General features: G+C 41.2%; 2 protein-coding genes across 3 annotated transcripts; one reads left to right on the top strand and one right to left on the bottom strand.

Moving 5' to 3' along the window:
• Positions 1–5,778: 5,778 nt before the first annotated feature.
• LOC107645983 (uncharacterized) lies at positions 5,779–9,191 on the top strand. Of its 2 annotated transcripts, XM_021103967.2 has the most exons (3): positions 5,789–7,821; positions 7,963–8,336; positions 8,619–9,191. In XM_021103967.2, the coding sequence occupies exons 1-2, from the start codon at positions 5,970–5,972 to the stop codon at positions 8,157–8,159; spliced, it is 2,049 nt and encodes a 682-aa protein (XP_020959626.1). In that variant the 5' UTR covers positions 5,789–5,969; the 3' UTR covers positions 8,160–8,336; positions 8,619–9,191. The 2 variants fall into 2 exon arrangements, with proteins under 2 accessions (XP_016205634.1, XP_020959626.1); XM_016350148.3 differs by having other exon boundaries at positions 5,779–8,336.
• Positions 9,192–9,361: 170 nt separating this feature from the next.
• Positions 9,362–11,222, bottom strand: LOC148554632 (uncharacterized). The gene has a single exon (XM_088489420.1). The coding sequence runs from the start codon at positions 10,346–10,348 to the stop codon at positions 9,608–9,610; it is 741 nt and encodes a 246-aa protein (XP_088345546.1). The 5' UTR covers positions 10,349–11,222; the 3' UTR covers positions 9,362–9,607.
• Positions 11,223–11,290: the final 68 nt, after the last annotated feature.

Below are 11,290 nucleotides of genomic sequence, written 5' to 3'. Positions count from 1 at the left end.
CGAGGTATTGTTGGAGCAGGGGATCTCGTGTCTGGTAGTCTCCGTTAATTTGGGAACTGACTGCCTGTGAATCGGTATTTACTTCTAGGACCTTTGCTCCGACTTCCCGGGCTAGGGCTAGGCCTGCCAAGAGGGCCTCATATTCTGCTTGGTTGTTTGATACTGGAAATTCGTATCGTACTGATTGTTCGATTACGACTCCATTTTGACTCTCGAGAATGACTCTGGCACCTCCGGAGGTGACGTTTGATGAGCCGTCAACATGTAGTTTCCATGATTCGGAGGTGGAGTTTCCTGAGGTCATCTCGGCGATAAAGTCAGCCATGGCCTGTGCTTTGATTGCGTACCGGGGTTCGAACTTGATTTGGAATTGAGATAGTTCGATGGACTATGCTAGCATTCTTCCCGCTAGGTCGGGTTTTTGTAGTACTTGTTTGACCGCCTGGTCAGTTCGGACCATCACAGGGTGGGCCTGGAAGTATTGTCGCAGGCGCCGGGAAGCCGTGAGGAGTGCGAAAGCTAATTTTTCTAGACATGAGTAGCGAGTTTCCGCTTCTTGCAAGACTTTGCTTATGAAGTAGATAGGTTCTTGTTCCTTTCTCTTTTTTTCGCGGATGAGCGCCGCTGTGAGCGCTTCTTCCGTTATGGAGAGGTATAGGTACATGGTTTCTCCTATTTGGGGTTTAGCGAGAACCGGTGGTTCTGCTAAGACTCTTTTGAAGTGTTGGAATACTTCTTCGCATTTTGCTTCCCAGTTGAAAGGGGCTCCTTTCTTCATTAACTTAAAGAAGGGTATTGCTTTTTGTGCCGATGCTCCGAGGAAGCGGGATAACGCCGTGAGCCGTGCGGTGAGCTTTTGGATGTCGTTAAGGTTTTTAGGGTTTGTCATTTCAAGGATGGCACGACATTTTTCCGGGTTGGCTTTGACTCCGCGTTGCGTGATCATAAAGCCAAGGAACTTTTCCGCCTCCATTCCGAAGGCACATTTTGTTGGATTGAGTCACATCTGGTGTTTCCGTAGGGTGTTCATTATGAGGCTAAGGTCGCTGACGAGTTGTTCGCCTGACTCGGTCTTGGCGAGCATGTCATCTATGTAGACTTCTAGTTTGCTTCCGGACAGATTCTGGAATATCTTGTTTGATGAGTCTTTGGTAAGTGGCTCCGGCATTTTTTAGGCCGAAGGGCATTACCGTGTAACAATATGTCCCTTCTGGGGTGATGAATGCTGTTTTTTCTTCGTCAGGTCGGTGCTTCGGAATCTGGTTATAGCCGGAGTATGCGTCCATGAAGCTGAGGTATCGATGGCCGGATGCGGCATCTACTAATCTGTCGATGTTTGGTAGGGGAAAGGCGTCTTTTGGGCAGGCTTTATTGAGGTCCGTGTAGTCGACGCACATTCGCCATTTTCTGTTAGATTTTTTCACCAATACGACGTTGGCTAGCCAGGTCGTGTAGAGGAGTTCCCTTATGAAGTTGGCTTCGAGTAAGGCTTTGACTTGCTTCTTGACTTCGGCGGCTCGGTCTGGTGACATTTTTTGTCTTCTTTGTGCTACGGGTTTAGCTTTGGGGTCCACGGCTAACCGGTGGGACATTAGGTCGGGGTTTATTCCCGGCATGTCGGCTGGTGTGAATGCGAATAGGTCTCTATTTTGCTTCAGGAGTTGAGAGAGATCCTCTTTAAGATCATATGGGAGGTTCCTGTTGATGAATGTGTATTCCTCTTTGGTTGGCCCTATTTGTAGTTTTTCCATGTCGCCTTCTGGCTCTGGCCTGGGTTGGCCGTCTTGTCGGGCGTCCAGGTCGGCTAGGAATATTCCGGCCGCATCTCGGGATTTCTTCCGTAGGGCTAGGTTGGTGTTGTCGCACTCTGCTGCGACTTCTCTGTCTCCGTGGATAGTGCCAATCGAGCCGTCGTCGGTTGTGAACTTCATGAGGAGGTATTTGGTAAAGATGACAGCGGAAAAGTCATTGATTGTTTTTCTTCCGAGGATGACGTTGTAGGCTGTGGAGTCTTTGAGGACCACGAATTCGGCTAGGATTGTCTTCCTTTGGTTACCTGTCCCTATGGTGATGGGGAGGGTGATCGAGCCGTCTGGTTTAAGGAAGTTATCTCCGAGTCCCGTGACACCGTTGCGGTGTGTTTGGAGGTTGTCGTTGTGGAGTCCGAGCTTGTCGAAGGCTCCTCGAAAAAGGATGTTTGAGTCTGCCCCGGTGTCTACCAGTATCCTTCGTACTAGTCCTGTTTCGATCCTTGCTGAGATGACGAAAGGGGCGTCTTCAGCCGAGGTGCCGTGCTGGCAATCCTCGGGTAGGATGGTTATCGTATTGTCAGCCAAGGTGGTAGGGGCTTGGTTTCTGACATCCATGACCTTGAGATCTTTTTCAATGTTGATTTTGACTTGCCCGTTATGTCTTTGCCTGTGATGACGTTTACTATGATGGTTGGGTCTTCTTCTGGGTTTTCCCTAGGGGGTTGTTTTTGTGCTCTTGGGTTGCGCCCTTCTCTTTCCGGTGTCCTGTCTCTTTCTGCACGTTTTGGTTCTCTGATTATTTTGGCGAACTCTGGGAGCTTGCCGTCTCTTATGGCTTGTTCGAGGGCGTCTTTAAGGTCGAAACAATCTTGTGTTCTGTGCCCGTAACCTCGGTGGTAGTCGCAGTAAAGGGTTTTGTTGCCGCCTATTCTTTCTTTGAGTTGTCGGGCTTTTGGGATGATGCCTCGATCCGCGATCTGGTGGTATATCTCGGTAATTGGTGCTGTCAGGGGAGTGTAATTAGAGAATTTGTCGATTCTTGGTGATCGGTTTGTGTTTGTCAGTTTGGGGTGGTCCCTTTGATTTTCTTTAGGTGGTGGGTTATGTCGGGGCGCTGAGTTGCCGTGTTGGGCGTTACCGTGTTGCCGTTTATTGGCGGCGACGACTTGGCTGACTTCCTTGTCATTGATGTAATCTTTGGCAACGTTTTGGATCTCGTGCATGGTCCATACTGATTTGGTGGTGAGGTGTTTGCGAAAGTCTTCATTCATGAGCCCGTTGGTTAGGCAGAGGCTAGCGACGGAATCCGTGAGTCCATCGACCGTTAAGCATTCGTCGTTGAAGCAGTCGAGGTATTTCCTTGTGGATTCTTCTTGTTTTTGCGTGACCCCTAGTAGGCTGATGGGGTGTTTGGCTTTAGTGATTCTGGTCGTGAACTGGGCCATGAACTTTCGCGTTATGTCGTGGAAACTGGCTATGGATCCGTTTGGGAGGGTGTTGAACCATTTGATTGCCGGTCCAGCTAGGGTTACCGGGAAGGCCCTGCATCGGACCGCGTCTGCTGCTCATTCTAAGTTCATCCTGGCCTCGAAGGCCGTTAGATGTTCGTGGGGATCTTTGGTTCCGTCGTACTTCATGTCGGTGGGTTTGTCGAAACCTTTAGGGAGTTTTGCTCTTAAAATCCTTTCTGTGAAAGGCGTGGCTCCCATTATTGTGTGGTCATTTCTTGTGCGCTTGGTATCTCGGTGTCGCCGATCTTCGTCCGAGTCGTGCTGACGACTCAGATCTCGGGAAGCGCTGCGGTTGTGCCTTTTGCTGTGTCGCCGTTTTGGCGATTTCTCTCGTCCGTGGTTGCGTGAGGTGCTGCGACCGTTTCTTCTGTCGTGTCGCCGAGTTGGCGACCTGCCGTGGCGAGATTTTGATCGGGAAGTTACATGGCTTCCGTGTTCGTTGTTGTGTCTTTCCTTGGTGGCCAATTTGCCTTCGAGTTCTTGGACCCGGAGGCAGAGGTCTTGAATGATTTGTGCTGCTTTGTCCCCTGTTTTCTCGGGGTGTCGCGGTTCCGTGATATGATCGTTCATGTGGTGGATAGTGCTTGCTATCCTGCCTTGGTTTATGACCTCCTGGTGTTCTGGGGTCGGATGGAGCGGTCGAGAGTCATCCCGGCCTGAGGAGGTTTCTTCCAGTACGTCCCCCATTCCGGCTTTGGACGGCGCAGTTCCCCACAGACGGCGCCAATGTACAAGATGTCTCTGGTACGGGTTGAAGGATGGATTGGAAACCTGCGGGTCGAGGCGAAGATCGGGTCGCGCGACTGGAACGATGGGGGGAGGTACCTGCAAAGACACTTCGACGCTCAAGTCAGAATGGATCTGAGAGGTGTAAAGTGTGTGGAATGAATGAATACCTGAAGGGACCTGGGTCCTCTATTTATAGGTGATGGTAGTTATCTTATCTTATCTTATCTTATTTAGCTAAGATAAGGGATACATTTAAATTCGAAAGTCGGTTGGGAGTTTCTAGAGGACCGATTTTGGACCTTCCAAAAGAGTGAAGCGGGTTGGACCCAGGAAACCGGGATTGGGTTCGATCCTGGGTCCGGGATCCGTGGGCCGGATCCGTAACAGAACGATAATGTAAGTACTTTTTGGAAATTTATTGTGTACCCAATCATCTTATTCACGCAATAAATTTAGTCTAAATATTTTCATTTTGTCTAATTACAAATTAGTTATATGATACACAGAGTAAAAATTTGGAGACTTTTTAATTAAAATATTAGTATTATCAACATATTACTTTATATCTTATCTTTATTTATGATTACATCTAGTATATATGTCTAATTTATTAAAAAAATAAATTATTAAAATTGGTTAATAACTATTTTAAAGTTAATACAATTAATATTAAATTAAGTGTATAACTCATTATTTTTTTTATTAATTAAATTATTATAATTTAAATTAATTTTAATAAAATAATTTAAAATTATAATTTTAATTTTATCACATGTGATGTACAGATAATTACACTTGTTTAAATGACTAAAAACCTTCCTCATTTTTTTTGTAAAGAAAATTTTCACGACATTCTCGAATTATTTTAAGCGTACGGGTTAGGGAACTGCCGGAAGTCTCTCTATTTTTTCTTTTCCGGAATTAGTCCCGCTTCTTTGACCATGATCAGCAAAAAAAAAAAAAAGAAAAAAAAAGAAAGAATATTTGGTGAAAATATAATATAAATAAAAATATATAAATAAAATATAATTACAAAATAATAAAAAAATATATAAATGAATTTGTATTGATATGGAATTAATTTTTTTAATTTTTTTTAAATATTTGGTAAAATATGTTTTTTTGTTATTTAATATTTTTTTATATTTTTTGTTATTTAAAAAATATAAGATAAAAGATTATATTTTATCAAATAATTAAAAAAATAAAAAATTTATTTTTGATTCTATTTGGATGAGAGTGATAAATACATATAATTATATAAAAAATATTATGATAAAAATTAAAAACTAATTTTTTAGACCAACATTATAATCTGTGGATTTTTTTTGGTGGCTGATATGTGGATATTTTTAAATGTTCATGATTCTTGTCTATTTGTTTTTATAAAAATATTTAAAAAATTTTGATATTTTTTATAAGAATTGATAAATAAAACTCACGTACATCTAAAAATATCTACAATTTTTTTGGGGGTCTGCATACCTATAAATCTGATCTCCAATAATTATTCAAGTAAACTGAAGTTATAAATCAAAGTAAGGAGCCCAGCCATTTAAACTTAATTCTCTATGAAACAAAAAAGAACTCCAAAGAATATATACAAATTTTAGGAAAAATTTTAAGTGTACGGAGACTGGTATTTTAGTTGTTTTAACCGTTAATTTTAATTAATATATATTATATATTTTTTATAATTTAGATCAACGATTAAAACAACTAGAACACCAGTATTCTCGACACCTGAAACTCTTCCCAAACTTTAAACTTAAATGCCCAAAAAGCCCCTTAATTACATCTCTTTTAAGAAAAAAAAAAAAAGGCAAAACTTGAATGAGACGGTCGAAACTCGGAACTCCATGGCGTTTGTTCAAAACTGGTAGGTGCTTCTCAGTCTCAGGTCAGATTTCAGGCCGATGTTTTAATCTTTCTCTGTTCTTCTTTCTGTACATAAATTGGGGAATTCATTATTTGCTCTATGGCACTAAAGCTCCAATCTTTAGCATATTCAACTCGAATCCTCAGATGGGTTTCTCGAAGTGCTTCGATTTCTTCAACCTCATGCCCCCGTCATGTTGAAGATCTTACCGAAAGCATTGCAACCTCCAATGATTCATCTGAGTTTCATCAAAATATTAACTTTTTGAGGAATAAACTTATGCCCGATAACTTGATCCGGGTTTTGAACCGTACTAGTGATTTGGATTCTGCGGTGAAGACATTCAAATGGGCTTCTACGCAGAAGAGGTTCCGCCACAGTTCCCATACATATTTTGGGATCATTTGGAAATTGGGTATGGCTGGGAATGTTCAAAAGATGGGGGCTTTATGTCAAAGCATGCTAAAGGATTGGTGCCCTGATGCGGAAGAAGCTCTTCTAGCATTGATTCATACCTTTGTGAAACATCATAGGATTAATGAAGCTATGGAAGTGTTTAGGAACTTGAAGAATTCGGGTGTATATAAGCCCCCAGTAGAAGTTTTCAATGTTTTGCTGGGAGCCCTAGTGGAAGAAAGTGGAGATTTTCAAAATGCCTTGTTTGTTTATAAGGAGTTGGTGAAGACAGGAATCCTACCAACGGTACATACTTTGAATTATTTGTTGGAGGCACTGTTCATGAATAATCAGGTTGAATTGGCCTTGAATCAATTTAGGAGGATGGGGAATAAAGGATGTTGTCCAAATAGTAAGACGTTTGAAATTCTTGTGAAGGGCCTAGTTGCGAAAAATCGAGTGGATGAGGCTATTTCTGTTATGGGGGAAATCTTTGAACAAAAATATCAGCTTGATATGAGTTTCTATTCCTTTTCCATACCTCTTTTGTGCAATGAAAATAAAGTAGAGATGGGAGTAAGGTTATTTGAAATGATGAAAGCTTCTGATGTTAAGCCAGATTCATTAATTTATGGGGATCTGGTGAGGTGTTTGTGCAGAAATCTCCATTTAGATTCTGCTATATGCCTTATAAATGGTATGATAGAAAGTGATATCTCACCCAGTGATGATGATTTTGTTGATCTGGTTAATTGCTTTTGTGAGTTGGGAAAAGTAAGTGAGGCTATAATGTTTTTAGAAGATAAACAAGTCCTCGAAACTGCTCCTTACAATGCATTGCTTGAAGGTTGCTGCAATGCCGGTAATATTCTGGATGCATATTTCCTGCTTGATTCAATGTTTGAGAGGAATATAGCTGATTGTCATTCTTGGAGCATCCTCGTTAGATGCCTTTGTGAAAAGGAAAACATCGGGAAGGCAATTGAACTTCTTGGAAAAATGTTGAAGTTACGAGTTCATCTTGATGTCGAAACATATTCTGCTCTTATACTTGGCTACTGCAGAGTGGGCAAGTATGAAGATGCATTTGGACTTTTTCGTCGAACTCGTGCCAAATGCTGGCTTTTGGATAGTACATCTTATTCTGAACTACTTGCAGGCCTCTGTGACATAAAAAATTCTGAAGCGGCTGTTGAAGTTTTCTACCACATGGCCTTGAACAGATGCTCTCTTCATCCTTCGTCCTACTGTAAGTTGATAAAATGTTTATGTGATGAATGCCAGGTCAATAAAGCTATAAATCTGTGGCAGTTGGCTTCTTGCTGTGGTACATCTTGCTGTATTGACGCGCACACTACAATCATGCGTGAGTTGTCTAAATCCGGGAAGGCAAAAGACCTGTTGGTGGTCCTTTCACAAATGTTAGTAGCGGGCTGCAATCTTGATGCAGAAACATATTGCATCCTCATTCATACCATGAGTAAACAGAATCAAGTGAAGAAATGCGTGTTGTTTTTCAATATGATGATAAATGAAGGCATAGTACCTGATCCAGGTAAACTATTTGATCAGCTGTCATTCATAGCCAATCATTCCCAGTTATGTATGATATCCAGTGCTATTGATAAGCTTCTTTCCGAATCTGACATTTTGAATTCGGCAATGTTTGGCTTATTGATAACCGGCCTGTGGAAAGAGGGTAAGAAACATGAGGCACGGAGGTTACTGGACCTAATGTTAGAAAAGGGTTGGCTTCCTGATGCTACCACTCATAAATTGTTGATCGGATCTGATGCTAGAGAAACGAGGAGTCAGGATATATTATCGATTGATAATTCTGCCGCTCAAGATACTGTTAGCAATATACTTGCAGAAGGGCTTGGAGAGACATGAAACACCAGCATTCCATGTACCGAGAGTTTTCATGCTAGTTCCATAATTGGTGCTGCTATGCATTAAGAGTCGTCTATTCGGTATTCTGCAACTAGAGTTGCAGCGCCAAGACAATTTTAAAATCAGAGATGCTGCTGTTCAGATGTCAGCTTCATTCAAATCTATTTGCCATGCTTGGTAAGACTTACATTATCAAATGACTCATGTAACCTGGATAAAACTAAAATTACAGGACATTTTACCATTTTTTACATTATAGACACCATGTTTTGGGTGCAAGCATCTATCTTACTTATAATGGGGTGAAATAAAACGGATCTTAGAGACAACTTTAAACTTCGGTTATTCTATATTATGTATTTGCTGCAAAGAGGGATAAGACTTTAGATTCTTTGTTTTTGTTAATGTAGATACACACAGGTTTTGTGAATTGAGGTTTTCTTATTTTGTTGATTGCAGAAGCCTACAAATCCCACTGATCTTGGTTGACAAAACTATTAACTGCTGCTATAATGGAGGATGACTTGTCATGGTTTCTGACACTGTATTTTGGCATACTGCTGCAACTTTTGCTCCAGTCTATATTTCTCATTTTCGGAGAAGGAAATGAACAGAGAAGCCAAAAAGACCTGCGGCTTAGATGCTTCGGACAGTTCATAGGAATCCAAAGCATGCAGGGACATGATCCCGTTGACTGTGTGATAAAATTAAGTGTGGGATGAAAACTATATGCACGGAGAGGAACGATGTTTGCTACCAGCGTTAATAATACCTTCAACAAATGTTGCATTCTTTGTTTTTGACCAGAAATACTCCTAGCACGCGCTTAAAAGTGAGAAGTGGTACAAGGGAGAGACTCTGATACTGTGGTTCAGTTGAAAAACCATTGTAATCGCTCGACATTCTTTTGATTCAATTTTTAAGAGGGCAAAAGAAAAGTTTGTAGCCTTGTGCCTGTCATGTGCACAAAGTCTACTAAGTTATTTTCTTTATTTATGAAAAGGTATATCCACTCAGATGCATTCTTTTTTATTACTCATTTGTTGTCATTTGCTGCAAAATAGGATCATACAAACTCACCAGCTTCCTTTTAGTAAAATCAAACAGAACAAATTAGAAAAACTATATATTCTGAAGAACGAAAGAATAGAGTAGAATGTTAAATATCAGAAAATGAGCATAGCATAATTACAGAAGGGCAATTTCCAAATCAATAGAATTACATAATCACAAAAGCATGGAATGAAAACTTTACACAAAGTCAATTATGTTCCCACTTGTCACATGATCAAAATCCAGATTCTAACTACAAAATAGTCAGCTAAAAATAACCAATTTTGGGTTAAAAAACTAGCAGAATTCATCTCAATATTCAATTGATTCATTAATTAACAAATGGAACTCAACCCAATTAGGTTTAGCCAAAGCCAACACCATGAATCAATCAATTATCTACCACCGTTATTGCTCTGTACACGCTCCAATTTCACATCCTCACTCGTTCCAGTTGCGGTTGCGATCCCATTGTTACCTCCGAAACCATTCTTGTTATCAGATAACCCATTACCATTCGCATTCACACTCACAGGGTTCGTAACCTTGTGAATCCCGAGATTCCTCGACCCAGAAACCCCGGCGGTGGCGGCCCGCTTGGCGTTTTCGACGGCGGAGAGGTGATCGAGGGCGTCCTTGGCCTTCTTCCTGGCGGCGGCGGACTCACGGACGGAGCGATCGGCCTTGACGCGGGCGAAAGAGTGGTAACGGTTGAGGGAGGAGCTGGCGATCTTGGAGGCGCAGAGGAGGACGGAAGCAAGTTTGGTATCAAGATTGTGAGGAGGGGCAGAATGGTCAACTTGGAAGAAAGAGTAGGAAGAAGGGGAGGGAGTGGAGCATGGAGGGCAGAGGAAGGTGGAGGCGGATGGGGGAGGGGAGGGGAGGCAGCGGACGTGGGTGAGGGAGGAGCACTTGACGCAGGAGAGGAAGCGGTTAGGGGCGGCAGAGGAGGTGGAGAGAGGGTGGTCGAAGAACTCGAAGCAGGAAGGGCAGAAGGAAGAGGGGTGGAGGCGGAGGACGCAGGAGGTGCAGAGGTGGCGCTCGGTGTTGCGGAGGTGGACGTAGTGGAAGAACCAACGGCTGGTGACGCCGCAGTTGGTGCAGGTGGAGGGCGTGGCCGGCGCGTGGAGGTACATGTCCAGAGAGAGTGAGTGAATTGTGATTTTAGGGTTAGGGTTTTACAGAAAGGAATTAACCAATTCAGAGAGAAAAGGGGGGAAGAAGGAGGTGCTTGAAGTGAGTGTGGACTGTGGTGTGGTGTATGGGACTCTGGCGGTTTCCAAAGGATCTCTCTCTCCCTCACTCGCTCACTAGTCACTAGTGATTCTCTCTCTCCCTCTCCTTCTCCACTACTCACCACTTGGTCTGTTTTGTTTGATCCGGTTGTTACGCCATTGGGCCATGGGTCAAATCTCTTCAGCATATTTGGAATCATCAATCAAGGAAATTTTCAAAAATATTACTACTACTATTAATTTCAAGAATACTTTTTAGAACGAGATTTTTGCTAGAATTTATTAATAGCTTTAATAATAAAAGGTATTTATTGGAAAGTTAAAAGAAATTTGAAATTTTCTAATTTTCTATTCATGTATAGTACATTTATTCAAAAATAGAAAATTTTTCAATTGAAATAACCTTGTTAGGAAACCCAGCAAAAACTTTCAATTTTAGTATATTATATTGTGAAAAAAAAATCATTTTTAAAAATTAAAGTTTTATTAACGAGTATTCCATAAAAAATGTAATTTGTATAGAGAATTTTGTCCATAAATAATTACTCGAATAATACTAACATTAATCAATTTATTTTCTTAACCATAACCTTATCATTGAGGAGGAGAGACAATCTTGAGAAATAATAAACAAAGAGAGCAATTTTATCAATAAAATAAAATTTTAAAAGAAATCAATGTGTACCGAAATTACTAAATTGAATATTATTAGTTTTATAATTAATGTATATATTTAAAATAAGTAAAGCATAAATCAGGCCAGGCAACTTACGTCAAATTTAGCTTTGCTGTTATTTGCATATGGTGGTGCAATTGTAGTGAAAGGATTAGGAAATTAGGATC

Source organism: Arachis ipaensis, chromosome B6 (genome assembly GCF_059453495.1).
Source record: "Arachis ipaensis isolate K30076 ecotype BB chromosome B6, ASM5945349v1, whole genome shotgun sequence".
Classification (NCBI taxonomy): Eukaryota; Viridiplantae; Streptophyta; class Magnoliopsida; order Fabales; family Fabaceae; genus Arachis; species Arachis ipaensis.
Note: the sequence above shows the minus strand (reverse complement) of the source record. Positions and strands in the feature narration are given on the sequence as shown.